At 52.6% G+C, this 18,174-nt stretch overlaps 1 protein-coding gene across 1 annotated transcript; it reads right to left on the bottom strand.

Moving 5' to 3' along the window:
• Positions 1–8,785: 8,785 nt before the first annotated feature.
• LOC115082046 (Fc receptor-like protein 5) lies at positions 8,786–17,288 on the bottom strand. Its single transcript, XM_029586311.1, has 7 exons — positions 17,182–17,288; positions 16,928–16,968; positions 15,851–15,886; positions 14,775–15,065; positions 14,151–14,429; positions 10,403–10,708; positions 8,786–9,929 (listed from the first exon to the last, which is right to left on the bottom strand). The coding sequence occupies exons 2-7, from the start codon at positions 16,953–16,955 to the stop codon at positions 9,829–9,831; spliced, it is 1,041 nt and encodes a 346-aa protein (XP_029442171.1). The 5' UTR covers positions 16,956–16,968; positions 17,182–17,288; the 3' UTR covers positions 8,786–9,828.
• Positions 17,289–18,174: the final 886 nt, after the last annotated feature.

Genomic DNA, 18,174 nt, shown 5'->3' with positions numbered 1-18,174 from the left:
TGTACCCCACCCTGTACACTTCCATCTATTCTCCTGTACCCCTCAACTCTACCCCCGTACTCCTCCAACTCTACCTCTCCGTAATACAAGGAAGGGGAACAGGAAGGGGTTCTGAGACCAACAGATATTAGGGTTCATCATGTCCCACACTCCTAAAGGCAGAAGGGAATTACAGTCCATGGCTGGTTTGATGTTCCTAATTTTAGAAGGACTTACAAAAAATGCAAAAAGGGCTGAGCAAGAAAGGTGATGACCGACAACCAGGAAATAAAAAAAGCTCAATGGAAGGAGCGTCCTACCTTCACCAAAATCCAGAACAGAAGCTGCACCAGGATCATGAGTAACCAGCCCGAGAACAGCTCCAACTCCAATTCTTGCACCTGTGGGATGAAGGGCAGCTTCTTCTGACAAGGCTGGAGGGGAATGGAGGAGAGGATTCCGCGAAGAATCAACGGCCAGTGGACCCAATTCCTCTGCTGAATGCCCAGGACTTTAACTTACAGACTGCAAAGGGACCAAACTCAGCCCCTGAATTGCTGGTCCCTGAGCTTTCATGCCGACCCTGAAGCCCGGCCTCTATAGTGCCAGTCTGTTCAGTCTCTCTCAGCTGGAGACCTCTATCCCCAGCCTCTCTAGTGCCAGTCTGTTCAGTCTCTCTCAGCTGGAGACCTCTATCCCCAGCCTCTATAGTGCCAGTCTGTTCAGTCTCTCTCAGCTGGAGACCTCTATCCCCAGCCTCTATAGTGCCAGTCTGTTCAGTCTCTCTCAGCTGGAGACCTCTATCCCCAGCCTCTATAGTGCCAGTCTGTTCAGTCTCTCTCAGCTGGAGACCTCTATCCCCAGCCTCTATAGTCTCTCTCAGCTGGAGACCTCTATCCCCAGCCTCTATAGTGCCAGTCTGTTCAGTCTCTCTCAGCTGGAGACCTCTCTCCCCAGCCTCTATAGTGCCAGTCTGTTCAGTCTCTCTCAGCTGGAGACCTCTATCCCCAGCCTCTATAGTCTCTCTCAGCTGGAGACCTCTATCCCCAGCCTCTCTAGTGCCAGTCTGTTCAGTCTCTCTCAGCTGGAGACCTCTCTCCCCAGCCTCTCTAGTGCCAGTCTGTTCAGTCTCTCTCAGCTGGAGACCTCTCTCCCCAGCCTCTCTAGTGCCAGTCTGTTCAGTCTCTCTCAGCTGGAGACCTCTATCCCCAGCCTCTCTAGTGCCAGTCTGTTCAGTCTCTCTCAGCTGGAGACCTCTATCCCCAGCCTCTCTAGTGCCAGTCTGTTCAGTCTCTCTCAGCTGGAGACCTCTCTCCCCAGCCTCTCTAGTGCCAGTCTGTTCAGTCTCTCTCAGCTGGAGACCTCTATCCCCAGCCTCTCTAGTGCCAGTCTGTTCAGTCTCTCTCAGCTGGAGACCTCTATCCCCAGCCTCTATAGTGCCAGTCTGTTCAGTCTCTCTCAGCTGGAGACCTCTATCCCCAGCCTCTATAGTGCCAGTCGCTGACTTCCCACAGAGCCCCATGTGGAAGTCTGAATCTCCCCCAGTTTGGAAACAGCTCCAACGAACATAAATCAAACTCACTTCTGTTCTGTCAGCTGACAATTTCCCCTAAAACAGTGGTTCTCAACGCTGTCCTGGGGACCCCCCCAGCCAGTTGGCTTTTCAGGATATCCACAATGAATATGCATGAGAGAAAATTTGCATACACAACATGCAAATTTTCTCTCATGCATATTCATTGTGGATATCCTGAAAACCCGACTGGGTTTTCAGGATATCCACAGAACCACTGCCCTAAAAGCACATATACATAGGTAATTATAATGAAAAAGACAGTGTGTATTCCTCGCTCACTCCACAGTTCAAGGTGAGTTACACAAATACATTCATAATTAAAACAAAACCTTCATAAAAACAAAGATGATCAACCATGAATGGAGAATACTTCTTAGGTACTGAATAATGCCAGTAATCTTAGTTGGAGAAAGTTGATTTGTGGTTTCTTAATGAGCTTATGATTCTCAATGAGAGGAAGCCACTCTGGAATGCTTTGCCCAACGGAGGGACCTGCTGCTGAGTGCTGACAAGGATCCACCTCTAGCCTCACAGAAGTGAAGCAGTATTGAGGAAGGGTCTCCAGTTTCTCTTCAGGACTAGGGTACAGGGTACAGAGAGCTTAGTAAATTTTACTGCACTCTGAATACTCACCAGTGCTTCATTGTTCAAAGCATTATGAATTCTCCTGGCAAACTTAAACTTGGGCACTTAACTTTTTTATCATAAGCAGTAAATATTTTTCAATATTGTTGCAGGATTAAACCTTCAGGATCCATACAGTCTTTTAAAGCCGGTTTTTGTGGACAGATGTTGAAAAATCAGCGATATGGGTACTAGTAGGTACTCATTTATTTTATGCTGGTGTTGAGAAATCTTTTTTTATTTTTTTACCGCTGATGAATATGTGCACTTTTACGTATTGCATTATATTTGTTGTAGAAGGTGTATGAAGATGATCTCCAGCTGTTAAGGAGAGCTTCTTAATATCAGAGGGTACAGATTCGCTGTAGAAGTTGTATGAAGATCCATATTGGAAGCTCGCCCCGAGCCCGTCTCGGGGCGGGCAGGATAATGTGGGCCCAGGCCCACCGCGGGATAGGGCGGGCCCTAGGGAGGTCGGCGAGAGGGCAGCGGGGGGGAGGGGAGGGGGGAGCAGGGACACCGGGCTGTGGGCAGGGATTGGCTGCCGAAAGGTGTTGCCGGGCGACGCCCAGCTCCCCCCTCCCCTCGGGCAGTGCCGGCGAGGCAGCGCGCGCATAGGGAGCAAGTGATCAGGCACACGTGCGTGTGCAGGCGGGCGCGTGCGGACGGCGAGCGGCGGTCTCGCGGTTTGGGCGCGGTGTTTTGGGTCGGGGCACGGCGGTTCCGGTGCTGGGAGGCGTTCGTTGGTGTCGGAGCGCGGCGGTTCGAGTGCGGGCGGCGGGGGTGTGCGGAGGAGTGCCGGAGGCGTGCCGGAGGTCATGGCTGCGGACCGGAGTCCTGTCCCTGCTTTGGGTGCCGAGTCGGAGGAGGCCACGTGGGTCCCAGTGCAGGCGGATTCGGGGTCGGAGGACCCAGAGGAGGAGGGGAGTGGCCTGGCGATCTTTCGACGCGGCATGCAGGTCCTGGAGCGGGTGAGTCGGGAAGAGGAGCTTGGGGGAGTCGGGGGAGGGGCAGGAGGGGCAGTAGTTCCTCCGTCTGAGCGGGGCATGGGAGGGGGCCGGGGATTCAGCGCAGGGGCTTTCCGTGCCAGGGGTTGCCTGTCTGGCTGCGCAGCGCGGGGTGTCTCGGGGGCGGGGGGCAAGGGCTCCTAGAGCTCGGGTGCGGGGGCGCGGCAAAGGGGCAGGGGCTGGAGAGTCGGGGCCGTCGTTTGTAGGCCGGGGGGGGGGTGGGAGGGCCGATTCGAGGGTTGGCCAGGGGTGGGGGGGGGGCGATGGGGTGGGGGCGCGCAGTGGTGATGCATGGGGGGTGGAGGGAGTCGGACCTCAGCCGGGAACGGGCCGTGCGCTACCCCCTCCCTTACCGGTCGTGAGGCCGGTCGAGGGCGTGGGCCGTGGGCGAGGGGTGCGAGCGCAGGGGTCGGGGAGCAGAGGCGGGGCTGGAGTGAGGGCGTCGGGGGAGGGGGCGAGAGGAGAGCCTAGGGGTAGGGGCAGGGGGCGACAGGGTGTCGGGCAGGCGAGCGGGGCGGGGCTGGGGGGGGAGGTTGGGGCCTCTGGGGCGAGCCGGAGTATGATTACGGGTTGGGGGGGTTTGGGGCCGATTGGGCGTCTTCTCCGTCGCCTGCTGTGATCTCGTTACAGGCGGCGGGTGCGGAGGTTGACCGTGTGGATCCGGGGTCGTCCCGGCAGGAGGAGTGGCGGAACGTGGCGACGGCGGGCGGGCGGCCAGGACGGTCGCCACCCAGTCGGGAGCCGAGGGAGGTGGCGGCAGACCCGCAGCCTATCGGTGAGTATATTATCTTCCCCAGGCCAGAGTTTGGGGCGGTTGGGGGGTCGAGGAGCGTGCTTCCGGGGGCGGAAGGGACCTGCGGGACGGGGGGAGAGGTTCGGAGTGCAGGCAGTACGCAGGGGAAGGACGCGGGGGCGGGCGGGGGCAGGAAGCGGGGCGGAGGGCGCGCCAAGTCCCGGAAGGGCAAGAAGCGGGCTCGGGTTTCTTCTTCGGACTCGTCCTCGTCCTCTTCTTCGTCGTCCTCCTTGTCTTCCTCGTCCGCCTCGTCTTCCTCATCCGCCTCCACGGTATCGGTGAAGGGCGCGGCGGGGGGAGAGGCGGTGTCCCGGGGGGCCCCGGCTTTGGTGGCTCTCACTGAGCTGTGGGAGGAGGTGCCGAGATCTTTGCGTAGACGGATTCGTCGGCGCCAGTTCATAGATATCTTCCAGTTGATGGAAGGGCGCAGGGGTCGCCGGAAGGGGAAGAAGAAGCGGACGAAAGGTGAGCACGGTCCGGGGGGGGCAGCAGAAGGTGGCGCGTACGATTCACAATTGGATGCAGGCGTTCCTGCGTCTGGCGAGTGTAGTGGGCCACAAGGATCCAACGCAGTATGGGCCCTTGCTGGCCTACGCGGAGGCGATCCTGGCGGCAAGTAAGACCTACGAAGGCTGGTCGTGGCTTAACTACGACGAGCGCTTCCGGGACAGGAGGGAGGAAAACAAGTTCATGTCCTGGGGTTCGCAGGACGTGGGTTTGTGGCTGACGCAGATGGCAGCCAAGGTGTCGGCGGGGGCCTCCAGGTTAGGGAACGTCACGGGGGGGGGGGGGTCGGCGCGGCCCTTTCGGAGGGAGCTGCCCGCGGGGGGACCAGTCAGGGTGGGCGGGGGGCGCAGCGACGTCTGTTGGCGTTTCAACCGCTCCACTTGCAACTTCCCTGACTGCAAGTTCCGTCATGCCTGTTCGGTGTGCGGTGCGGGGCACCCTGCGTTGCGGTGTAGCAAGCGGCCGGGGGAGGGTGCGGAGCCGTCCCCACCAGCAAGGGTCCCGGCAAGTAGGTGGTGGCGGTTGGCCGCCACCCCGGTACGCCTGGGGGCCATGCTTCCCTGGCTTCGGGCCTACCTGGTGAAAAGGGCGGCGGAACTGTTGAGGCAGGGCTTTGCGGTGGGGTTTCGAATCCCGAGCGGGGAAGGGGGGGTCAGGGGGGGGGGGAGTCAACTGCCCGTCGGTGCGGCGAATGGTGGAGGTTGTGCGGGACAAGTTACGATCGGAGATTGCCCTTGACCGGATTGCGGGGCCGTTCGAGGTTTCCCCGTTTCCCAATTTGGTGCTCTCGCCGCTGGCGGTAATCCCGAAGCAGGAGGCGGGGAAATTTCGGCTGATACATAATCTTTCGTTCCCAGAGGGCGAGTCGGTGAATGACGGGATCCCTAAAGAGTTGTGTGCAGTGCGGTACGCTTCGTTTGATTCCGCAGTGAGGATGGTGCGCCGGTGTGGGCGAGGGGCGTTGATGGCCAAGGCAGATATAGAGGCCGCCTTCCGGTTGTTGCCGGTTCACCCGGAGTGCTTCCATTTGTTGGGATTTCGCTTCCAGGAGGCGTTTTATGTTGACAAATGCATGCCCATGGGGTGTTCGATTGCATGCGCGTATTTCGAAGCCTTCAGTACTTTCCTGCACTGGGTGGTGGGGCGGCAATGGGGTTCGCGGGATGTCATCCATTATTTGGACGACTTCTTGTTCGTCGGTCGGGCTTCGACGGGCGATTGTCTGCAGGGCTTGGAGTGTTTCCAGAGGGTGGCGGCGGAGTTTGGCATTCCGCTCTCGGGGGATAAGACGGAAGGGCCTACTACCAAGTTGGTTTTTCTTGGGATTGAGTTGGATTCTGAGGCCATGATGTCGCGCCTGCCGGCGGATAAGGTGGAGCGGTTGCGCGGTCTGGTGCAGGGGGCGTTGACCCTGGTTAAGGTGTCTTTGGTGGAATTGCAGTCGCTGGTGGGCAGCCTCAACTTCGCTTGTCGGGTGATCCCGATGGGACGGGTGTTTTTACGGCGCTTGTCGCACGCCATGGCTGGGGTGCGCAGACGGCATCATCGGATTCGCATCACGGCGAGGTTGCGGGCGGACTTGCGCATATGGGATAGTTTCCTGGTGGCATTTAACGGTGAGGCCTTTTGGCAGTCGAGCCCCCTGTCCAATCACGATCTGGATTTGTGGACGGACGCGGCCGGGTCGGCGGGTTTCGGCGCCTATTTTCAGGGCTCCTGGTGTGCGGCGGGGTGGCCGGAGGAGTGGGTTACGTCCGGGGTCACAAAGAACATCACGTTCTTGGAGCTGTTCCCTATCGTAGTGGCTATGCACGTCTGGGGCGAGCGGTTGCAGGGTATGCGGGTGGTTTTCTGGTGCGATAATCAAGGGGTCGTCGAGGTCATCAACAAGAGGGTGGCCCGGTGCTTGCTGGTGTCGGAGTTGCTGAGGGATCTGGTGCTGCGTTGCATGATGTTGAATGTCACGATTTGGGCCCGGCACGTGCCGGGTGTGGACAACAGGGTGGCTGACTCTCTCTCTCGTTTCAAGTGGGAGTTGTTTCGAGAGCTCGCGCCGGAGGCGGATACCTGTGGAGCTGCGGTGCTGTCTTCCCTTTGGAGGTTCGGTTCCCCGAGGCGTGGGACATGCTGCGGGCCTCATTAGCCCCTTCTACATGGTCAGGTTATGTGGGGGGGGCCAGGAAGGTGGCGGCTTTCCTGTCAGCGGGGGGATGGTCGGGGGGCCCTGTGTCGGACGTGGCGCTGGTGCGATTCCTGGAGTGGGCGAGGGAGCGGGGGTTTTCTCATGCGGCGGTCGGGAGGCAGTTGGCGGGCTTCTCCTTCTTCATGCGGGCGCATGGGTGGGGCTTTCCCGCGGGGCGGTTCGTAGTCCGCCGCGTGTTGGCGGGGTGGTCTCGGGCGGTGGGTCGGCGGCCGGACCGGCGGTTGCCTATTACGCACGAGGTCCTGGTGGGGTTGTGGGAGGTGCTGCCGGGGTTGTGCTCGTCCCCCTACGAAACGGCTTTGTTTCAGGTGGCGTTCGTTTTCGCTTTTTTCGGCGCCTTCCGGATCAGTGAATTGGTGGCCCGGTCGGCCAGGAGCGAGGACTGCCCGGGGATCCTGGCTCGTCATGTAGTTGTCACAAATCGCTCGGTGGTTATCCGTATCCCCCGGTCTAAAACGGACCGGGGGGGCAGGGGTTAGATGTGGTCCTCGGGGCGGTGGAGGGGTTGTGCACATGTCCGGTGCGAAATGCGACACGGTACTGTCTGGAGCGGCCGATGGTACCAGAGCCGTTTCTGGTGCATGTGGACTTCCGGCCGCTCACGAGGTATCAGTTCGAGGCGTTGCTGCGCAGGGCAGTGGCCGCATTGGGGTTGGACGCGCGGCGTTTCGGGACGCACTCCTTTCGGATCGGAGCTGCGATGTCGGCGGCTAATGCCGGTTTGCCAGAAGGGGCAATTCAGAGGATTGGGCGGTGGCGTTCCCAGGCGTATCAGGGTTACATCCGGCAGGGGTGGGGGGCCTGGGGTGCAGGTTACTAATGCTTGTTTCTTTGGCAGGTGCGGCGTCCGGGGGGCAGCCTGTATGGATAATCGGCCATTCTTATACCTTCTGGGCGCACAGGCATGCCTGCGGCCGACCTTACGGGCCTCACCTGGATTTGACCAGCAGGGGGGGTGCGGATTTACTGGTTGGGGCGGCGGGGGATGAGGTGGGATGACCTGATCCCGTGTGTGCGGAGGGAGCGCGAGCGGCTGGGTCCGCCGTGAGCCCTGGTGGTGCACTTGGGGGGCAATGATTGGGGGACCATGACGGGCAAGCAGTTCATTGCCATCGTCCGCAAGGACCTGATGACAGTGTCGCTCTTGCTGCCGACCACGGTGCTGTGTTGGTCGGCTATCATCGTGCGGCCTGCTGAATGGGACCGGCTCATTTGGCGAAGGAGCCGTTCAAAGGCCAACCAACAAATTGGGGCCTAGTTGGCCCAGTTAGGCGGGCGCCATATTCGGCATGAATGGTCGTGGGGCCGGTCACGGGTTTGTTCGGCCGGGACAGGGTCCATCTTTCCTTTCTGGGGATGGACCTCTTCTTGAATTCCATTCAGAGGGTCCTCGAGCACTTGTTCCCTCGGTATGGTGAGGCCGCATCTTTGGGGGGTCACAGGGCTTGGTTTGCCCGTGCCTGTGGCGGTTGGCCCGAGCCAGAATAGTTGATGTTTGTTAGTTAATGGGGGGTTTCAGCTGGAAGTGGACGGCGGTGACAACTGGGGCTGTTGTCGGCGATGTGGGCTCCTTGCCGGAAAGTGGCGGGAGACCCGGGGCCCTGACTCCTTGCAGGTTGGCGGCGGGAGTCCACCCGGGTTTGCTCCTTGCAGGCAGGTGGCGGGAGTATACACCCGGCGTGAGAGGCGGGGACATCGAGCCGGGTGGCTGGCGGCGGCTATCCTGCCGGAGGAGTGGCGGATGGTCAGGGGTGGAAGCTGAAACAGGGGAATGTTGTAAGTGTTAATGTGTGCGGGCTCGGGCCTCTTTGTTAATAAAGCTGCGGCCTTATTTTACCCAAACAGTTGTGATGATGGTTATTTGGCATGTGAAAGGGTGTGGAAGGGAGCGAGTGTGGTCCTGGATGCCCATATTATCAATCCTTAAGGAGAGCTTTCCAGTATCAGAGGATACAGATTTGGGTTAGTTTCTCTCACCGTTGGTTCTCTTTATTATATTCACTCATACTTACATATAGTTTTAAATATGCATATCCAGAATTCAAAAAATTGCTTTGTCATTTAAAATTTCTATGACATCTAAGCATCAGTGCCCTTTATAAACTCATATAATAATTAAGATGCTTACCCTTCTTTATTTAATTAAATACATTTTTATTACATGTGCCGGGGAACTCATTTCAGTTCAAGTCTCTTCCATCTGTTCCGTGTTACATCCAGGCTGGCTGCCTTTTGCAAGGTATTATTGGCCCAAGCACAGTCCTCTCTTCTTTGTCCATTACACCTGAGCCAGCCATCACCACCAATCTGGAAATACAAAAGTTGCCCTGGAGCTATTTGCCTTTACTGAAGTAAAAAGTAGTTGTTTTTATCTGCGAGTTCCTCAGTCTTTCTGTTAGAAACAGTTAGCTATGAAAGTTCAAAGCATTTCCTTATCTGGGGTCTGCAGGAAGCTATGCAGAGGTTTCCAGTTAAGAACATTTCACAGTTATGTGTTTAAAGCAGATTTCTATCACATTTGCATCTTCACTGCTTGCTAATGATGCTTCCTTTCTGAACAAGAAAGCCTCAGGCATCTTTCTCTCTGAGCTCAGCAATTTTCAGCAAGCAAAACAGCCTCCCATAGCTTTTCCTGAGAGCAGAACAATATTTGGCTCTTCAATACTCATTTATGCTTAAGCAAGGCACTGAACTGATTCTCTGATGTGTAATTAAGCAAAAGCAGTCTTTTTCATACTCAGCAATAATTATCTAATCAAAGCTGCTTCATTAGCTAGGACCATCTTTGCTATATATAGAACAATGTTATCTCATGTTTGCAGTTATACTGTTCCCTTTTATGCACAGCAGATTCACATATATCACTTTGACAGGGCGCTAGCTACTATCTCCATGTGTCACAGCCAGGAGTCCTGCGATCCACTGTCCCTGATAATTCTAATACACCAGAACGGGCTGCGAGGGTCCCTGAGGAGTCTGACTGGTCAGGACATGAGGACGAGCAGGACTCCTGGATTTACATGGGACCTTCACATATAGGAGAGCATGAGGAGGTGCTGGGGGCTCTGATGGGAGCAGAGAGAGATGGAGGAAGGGATGGTGCTCTCCAACATTGCATTGTTGAGGCTGTTGGACGCCTTCACTTCTTCCTCTGGAGATAGGCAGAAACCAGAAATATGGAAGCATTGATGAGAAAAAAGAGACCTCCAACTCCAAGCATTCGAATCCAGGCCATGCATCCTAGAAGAGAAGGAGGGAGAGGAAGAGCTTCAGAGGGCGGCAGGACTCAAAGTATTAAACAGGAGACATGGAGAGTGTTTGCAAATGTAATATCTTGAATAGCCATGTAGGGTCAAACCTCTTCCTCCTGCCATCCCCAGAGCAAGAGGAATTGAAATCCTAGATGGAAGGAGCTCATCCACCCCCTAATCCTGCTACAGCAAGGAGCTGCTCTGATTCTGCCACAGATTCCTGTTACCCTCCCCTTACAGGGGAATTTCCAGAGAGCAGCTCCTTCCGTGGGCAGTAAAAGTGCAGAAGTCTCTTCTCTGCCCCAGGCGATGGCACCACTGCTCCCCTATACCACAATATTTCCTTAGACAATGACATCAGGTCAATTGTTATAAAATGTAATGCACTAGATAAGAGGAGTGAAAAGATCATGGAGGAGAAATATTTGGCTGCGATGCATTTGCAATGCTCTTTTCTCTCACCTTTCAGGCTGACCGGGATGGGAGTGCTCTGGGGGGAGCTCAGCCTCCGTCCTTGGATCTCTGCTTCATAGGAGCAGGAATACTCTCCAGCATCGGAAATGTTCCTTTGGCCGATCCTGATGGTGAAGGAAACTTCACCTCCTGGGGCCTCCAGGGCCTCGCTGTAGAGAGCCTCCTCCCCTTTATAGAAATGCACGGTCACATTCTCGTATCTCCCTGGGACGGTGCAGTTCATGGTTACATCACCCCCCTCATACACCCTGCCATCCGGGGGGTACAGGGACAGCGTCGGAGATGAGAGCGGATCTGAGAATGATAAAAATAAAATCACAGCACACTGTCACTCCCTCAGCTCACTCTGGGGTTTAAGCTCCCTCCTCCGGGCTGGGATATCTTTCTGGCTATAAAACTAGCAGAGTGACAGCAGCTCCTGCATGTCCTCTCCAACTGCTTTCACTTTTCCTCAGCACAGGATCCAGTCCCGGCTTTAGCCCACTGCATGCTGGGAGTTGTAGTCATGGTTTCCATATGCAGGCTATGGGGAACAACAGGACTGGATCAGCATCTCCTGCACATATCTTTTTATTTATTGAAAATGAATTATCCTCCATCCGAGATGCTCTCAAGGTGGATTACAATCAAATGGTAACTGTACTTCTGGGTGTATTTTATTTATTTATTGGTTTTATATTCCGTCATTCAGTATTCTATCACAACGGTTAACAAAGCATAAAACATTAAATAAAAACACATTATATAGGCAAAATAAAATGAAAAAACCAACAGATAATACAAAAGAGATAAAATTATAAATACCAAAAACTTAAAATCAAATACAATGATTTAACCAAATAAAATTATTAATATAACATAAGATAATTGAAAAGTAAAACAGAAATAAAATGAAACAGGGAAATAAAATTAGTCAAAATAAAATATCACTAGTGTTAAAACTTTCCATGTTAATGCTTGCTCTCTAGTTTTTAAATCATCTCTATGTCATTGATGTTATTGTTATGAAAGTGGACTCTTGTTTCGAGGAAGATGGCTACCGTCGAAGGGCGAGGCTGCTTGGACCGAAGAGGCTTGCTAGAAGACTTCACCCTGGAAGCACGCAACCCCCCCAGGAGGAGCCCGTAGGGGTCCGGCCACTGGGACTTAGGCGACTCCTCTGAAGACTGTAGAAGACTGGATGCAGGCGCCTCCTGCAGGTCATGGGTTTCAGACGGCTGGCGCCTCCAGCAGGTCAAAACAGTCTGAGGACGGAGTCAAAGAAGAGTCCTAAGCCGGTCCGGGATTTGATATACCAGCGGGGTCCGAGTCCAGTCCAGGGTCAAAGCAGGAGAAGGGTCAAAGCCATACTGGGGTCAAGCCAGGAGAAGAGTCCAACGCCGTACCAGGATTAAGCCAGGAGAAGACACGTCCACCAGTCCAGAGGTCAGAGCCAAGAATCAATCCACGGAGCAGGGGAGAAGAGCGGGACGAAGAGTGAAGAACCAGGAACCAAGAACACACTCAGGCAGGAACCTCAATACCAAGGCAAGGACTGAATGCTCAACCCTTGCCTTAAGTGTAGGAAGCCAGGGGAGGAGCTTCAGGGGGAGCCATGACACTTACTGTCATGGCTCCTTTAAGAATCTCTCTCAGCTGCGCGCGCGGCTTTAAGGAGCAGAGGGGGAGGAGCCGGATCGCCGCGGAGCGATGCTGCCGAACTCAGCCATGGCAGCGGCCGGGAGAGGGAGGAAGAAAAGGCTGCCTGCCCCCGCGGGCGCCCTCGACCATACCCAGCGACCTGGGTAAGCTATGCTGGTTGCGTCCGTTGGCCTGGCCTCAGTCACGGTCAGCTGCGGCTGGCGGCCATGACACCCGGTCCCGGTTGCGGCTTGCCGCGGCCTACGCTGCTAACAGTTATTACATTCTTGCTCTTGTTCCTGGTGTGCTTTCGTAAATAGCCGTGTCTTTAATTCTTTTTTAAAGGTTTTTAAATTACTTTCAGTTGATAATGAGTTCCATATTTTAGTGCCCGCAGTTGATATAGCTCTGAATCTAACCTCGCTCAGGTGTGCAATACTTATTGAAGGGACCATTAGTAATCCTTTATTTGTCGATCTAAGGTTACGTTGAGGCGTATGTAAATGAATTGCCGCATTTAACCATTCTGTTTGCTTCCTGAATATTGATTTCTGTATCAGGCAGAGAACTTTATAGATGATCTGATATTTTACAGGTAACCATTGTAGTGAAATTAGAATTGGAGGGATATGGTCAAACATTTTTGCCACGTTAATATTCTTGCGGCCACGTTTTGGAGAATTTGGGAGTCCAAGTAATAATGAATTGCAGTAGTCAATATTAGAAAATATTAAAAGTTGCAGGCCTGTATGAAAATTCTTTTGAGTTAAAAATGGTTTTAGTGGCCTTAGAGTAAGTAATTTAAAATATCCTTCTCTTAATTTTGTATTAACATGCTTTTTTAGATTCAGCTCACTGTCAATGATGCATTCATAGTCAGTTTAATGTTTACATTTGGATCATCTGTATTTAAAATACGTTATATATTGAACGACAAGCTCCTTTGGCTGACTTTTCTGATGGAGTCAATAGGTAGTCTCCAGAAGCAGCAACAGCAGGTACAATATTGGGATCCACCAACTTTGGGTGATGTTTTGGCTGCAGCTAAATGTTAATTTAAGCCCTGCTAATAGGGTTGCCAGCTGACTCCAGATTTTTAGGTTGGTCCAGTCCTGGGTTTACTCCCCTGAATGCTTTTCTTAGGGAATAAAATTGGGAAAACAGAATAAGACCCAGCATGCAATGGGGTAAAACTAGGACTGGATCAATCTGTCCTGACAATCTGAAGCCAGTTGGCAACCCTACCTGCTATGGTTGCCCATGGACAGAGCCGGCTAAAGTTAACCCGCTGGTGCTGAAAATCCAATGCTGCTGCCTAACTCCCCCCCACACCCACACCACCCAGACCTCAGCGACGGGACTGTCTACACACTGAATGGCTAAATAACAGCCGCCAAAGGAAAGAAAATGGCTAGAGTTAGCCGCTCAGAAGAGGTGATTTCAAGAAGTAGGGGTATAACTGACTAACTCCTACCTTGAACCTTTAAAGAAATTACCCCAATACCTGTAGAAATGCCCCTCCCACCACCTATCCATGCCCACTGCCTTTCTGAGTGTAACTAATCCTCTTGCGAGGCAGATCATCCATGGAAAAGGTTTGGATTACAGATCAGATCTCTTCTTATTTCTGATATTATCCCAGGAAATGGAAGGGACAGATCAGAGGAAACTAGCGCAGCTTCCCCTACCTGTCACCAAGAGAGAGATGGGGTCGCTCTGGGGGGATCCGATCCCTCGTCCTGACTCCCGTATCCAGTAGGCACAGGAGAAGGACACTCGTTTTTCTCCTTATCAGTGATGGATATTGTATGCTGGTATGAAGCAGCGTCTCCTAGCCCAGGCACTTCACTTCCTCCCTTATAGAATCGGTATCCTGGGACCCTGGAGGCGCTGGGGGTCTCACACCTCAGTGTAACAGTGCGGATATAAGGAGATGCTCAGAGCCTGAGGAGACTCTTTCAATCCCCTTTTCCCTAGTTTACTGTAAAAATTCTGCGGGGAGTTGCATCAGTGTCTATAAATGATTTGCAGTACAGAGCAGATCCCTCCTTATTTCTGATGTTACCCAGGCAAATGGAACGGAGGTACCTGAGACCTGGAGCGTGGCTTCCCTTACCTGTCACCCTGAGAGAGACAGAGGTGCTCCGGCGGGACTTGATCTCTCGTATCCAGTACCGGCAGGAATAGGACCCTGCATCCTCCTTATGGATGGCATCTACTGTATACCCGTATATATAAATGTCCTGACTCTCAGCGACTTCTTCTCCATCTTTATAGAATATAACTTGTGCGACACTGAAAGTCGTAGGGGCCTCACACCACATGGTGACCTTCTCTCCTGGGATGTACACGTTGTACTGCGGATGTAAGGAGATGCTCGGAGGCTGAGGAGGATCTGTAATACAGAAAGAGCAGAGATGAAGGAGCTCCTGGGATCTGAGCTTTCCAGGACTGGGGATCAGAACTCAGGAGAGAAGCAGAGCCTGTAACTGTAACTTTATAACCTAAAGACTGATTCTCCCTGCTGTTACAGAGCAGTGACGCTGGTTTAATAGATTAAAGTCACTTCTGTTCTGACTGGGATTCTGAGCTCACCAGACACCCCACTTCCCAGGCAGGGAGATATTCTTATTCAGATTTCTACCTTTCATCAGTTCTGTAGAAATCGGCAACATTGCAAGGGAGGAATAACCGTATCAGACAGAAAGAAACCTCCAGACCTCAGTGCCGTTTCCCCTACCTGCCACCGAGAGAGAGATGGGTTCACTCTGGGGAGATTCGATCCCTTGTCTTGACTCCCATATCCAGTAGGCACAGGAGAAGGACACTCCTTTCTCCTTATCAGCGATGGATATTGTATACTGGTATGAAGCAGCGTCTCCTAGCCCGGTCATATCACTTCTGCCCTTATAAAATAGGTATCCTAGGACATTGGACGTCCTGGGGGCCTCACACCTCACGGTGACCGTCTCTCCTGGGATGTACTCGTCATACTGCGGAGCTAAGGAGATGGTCGGAGCCTCGGGACGATCTGTAATACAGGAAGAGGAGAGATGAAGGAGCTCCTGGCAGGACTATTCCTTTATCCCCAATGATAAAGGGGTAACAGCAGAGATCAGCATCGATAAACTTTCCAACAAAACCACCAGGTGCCATGGAATATATTTTCCTAAAATCCATCCCAGCTCCTGCTTGGTGCTGCTATGAGCACAGAAATGAGTTCAGCGGATTTCTCTGCATAAAATACTTTGTGCCCTACATGCCTGCGGCTGATGGGATGAGGATCCTCTTTCCCAGTGTCCACGCTCAATATCCTAAGCAGGCTGAAGGTCTCTTACCTCACTCAGCATCTCAGGGGAAAAGAAGCTTTAGCAAACTCCTTCTTTAAAAGGATTAATACCAAAATGAAAAGGATCTTAAGATGTGGGGAAGCTTTGCAAGGATCAGAAGGGAAGTCTAGGCCTGGTTGTTGTTGTTGGCTTCCGATGTAATTCTCATTCCCCTCTGGCTCTCCCTCGCCCCCTACCAGGGCAACAACTACCAGGGATGCCCCTCTGTGTTACTTATTATTAGGCAGCCAGTGAGGGAGCTGATAAAATAGAAGAAGCACTTTCATATTTTCTGTCACCTAAAATGCCTCATTCTGGAAGGAAAGAAGAATATTTAGCCACAGAAGGATACTCAGAGACTGGCACAAAGATTCATGGGCTGGTAAAGTCACAGATCCCGGCCATGAAACCTCAGCTGGGACTCAGGGCTGACTCCTGCCAGAAGAAATCAATCAGGGGATGTGGAAGTCACTGCTCAGAGACTCACCGTTGTCTGCCAGGAGAAACCTTCCCTCGAGACACACTGAGAGAAAAGAGAGAGAAAAGTCACATTCAGCCCCGGGCAAAAGTCTGATCTCTGCTGCACCGAGGCGCTGCTGTGGGGTTCATCACCAGGCAGGAGAGGAAATCCTACAACCTGCAGGCGCACGGTGCAGTCCCTGCCACTCAGAATGTCCCTCTAGCAGGAAGGAGAGGTCACGGCTTGTGGCTCAATTCAGGGCACCAGAGAATTCCTCCAGTTTTGAACATAAAACTTTAAATAGGATCTGGAGAATTCAGAGAAAGTCTGAGGGGAACAACAAAAGTGATGAAATGTGGATGTAGGACCTGTGAAGGGAGGCTGAGGGACTCTGGGTGTATTATGAGGGTGACATGAGAGCAGCTTTGTGCTGCTGCCGATCCCCAAGCACAGGACAGGAAGGCGCAGGATTACCTTCCAGCAGAGGAGATTTTGGTGGCTTGTTAGGAAGAAGCCTCTGACTGTCAGGGGAGAGAGGCACTGGCAGGGAGGGGGTTGTGGGGAATCTCTGTCACTGGAGGAGTTTAGGAGAAAGATAGACCTACATCTTTCTGGGAAGGTTTAGGCACAGGGAATCCTGCCTGGAGCTGAGGATTGGACAAGGTAATCACTCAGGACCCTGACCAGCCTTATCTTTCTCTGATTCCTTTTTATTGTTATTTTATATTTCAGGTTGAATTTATTGGTTTAGAGAGGAGCCACATTGAGAGTGCCTGGAAGGAAAGATCTCTCTTAATCCCGGGAGCAGACGTCGTGCCTCACTGTGGGATCTCCCAGGCATTGGAAAGATTACGGGGTCCTTATCTGCCCTGAGAATCACAAATCTGATTTCAATAAAAAAAACTCTTCAGAGAGACTCAGGGATGTTAGGACAAACCTCTCTCACAATCTCTTCTTAATTAGAGCCTGCAGCCGGACTCAAGCTCAGGGGTCAGCGCTGCTTATCTGCAGGGTCAGGCCGGGCTTGAAGCCCCAAAAGACTCTTGCTCCTCTGTCTCTCTCTCACACATACTTTCAACTGAGAAACTAAGATGAAAGTCTTACCAATCAGGCTAAGAGAGGAGAGAAACATCCCGGGATATCGCCTGTGTAGAAGGAGAAGAGAGAAAGGGTTAGGTTGTTCTTAATATTTCAGTTTTTGTTGTTGAATTAATGGTGAATGGTGGAGGCATCAGTCCATCCTGTATCCAAACAGGAGCAGCAGGAAGAGTGACCAGGAAACCATCCCTCTCCCTTTCTATTTCTCACATGCACTGCCCCACCACAGAGAGTACAAAGCTCCCCTCCCTCTCCTCCACCTTTCCTGGGGTCCTAATGCAGATGGCAGGAATGCATTCAGTGCAAAGAGAGGCCGAGCGCACACAGTCCCTGGGAGGAGAGGAGAGCCCTGTGCCCCGTCCTGCTGCTCACAGAGGGCTGAGAGGCTGCAGAAGGCTGGCAGAGACTCTTATCACCCACAGGAAGGAAGGCAGGACCCAGTGATAAAGTTGTGTGTACGTGCTTGCTCGAAACGGGGACCCACATCCTGCAGAAGAAATCCTGCCCCGAGATCATCTTCTCAGTCTCTCACGCACAGATTTTGTTTTTTTTTTAGTAGCCTCTCCTTACGGGGAATAGATGGCCCATTCTGACACTGGGTCACTGATCACTATGGGGAGCATTTTAAAAGTGTGGCTCACATGAAAAGCCCCATAAACTTGAGCATAGGGGCTGCGAGCAAGCAATGCATATTTTAAAAGCTTCAATTGCTGTCCAGGTGTCCTTGAAATTCCTCCAGGTCAGGCTCAGTGAAGTATTTAAAGTTCACCTAGCCAGAAAGGCTAAGATAGCAGGGGATTCTGGGTCAGTTGCCGTCTCCATGTTGGCCTCAAGCTCAGGCACACGTATCATTAGCCATCATAGTCTCTCTCTTATATTGCAACTGAGAGCATATTATTTCACTCTTCCCAGGATATCACTGAAAGAGAAGTATGACACTGATACTAATATTAAATGATTGGAAATTACCAGATAGTTAAATAAGAGGAATATAGATAGATACTTTCAACATATTTGGAGAGATTATCTCTTGAATGGATGCTTTTAGCGATGACAAGACTCTCTACTTCCAAATTATAAACGGATTCCTGGAGAATAAGTAGCATCCGCCTCATTGGATTTGCTGAAAGCTACAGGCTGAACGTTTGAAGGACTGACGGTCTCTCTTCGCTTTCTCCTGTAGGCAGCAAAGTGAAATACTTAAACAGTTTAGGATTCTTTGGATAAAAATCTTTGGAGGATCTTAAAAGAAA

This window comes from Rhinatrema bivittatum, unplaced genomic scaffold, assembly GCF_901001135.1.
Source record: "Rhinatrema bivittatum unplaced genomic scaffold, aRhiBiv1.1, whole genome shotgun sequence".
Classification (NCBI taxonomy): Eukaryota; Metazoa; Chordata; class Amphibia; order Gymnophiona; family Rhinatrematidae; genus Rhinatrema; species Rhinatrema bivittatum.
The sequence above is the reverse complement of the archived record's forward strand: the minus strand, read 5'-3'. Positions and strand labels throughout refer to the sequence as shown.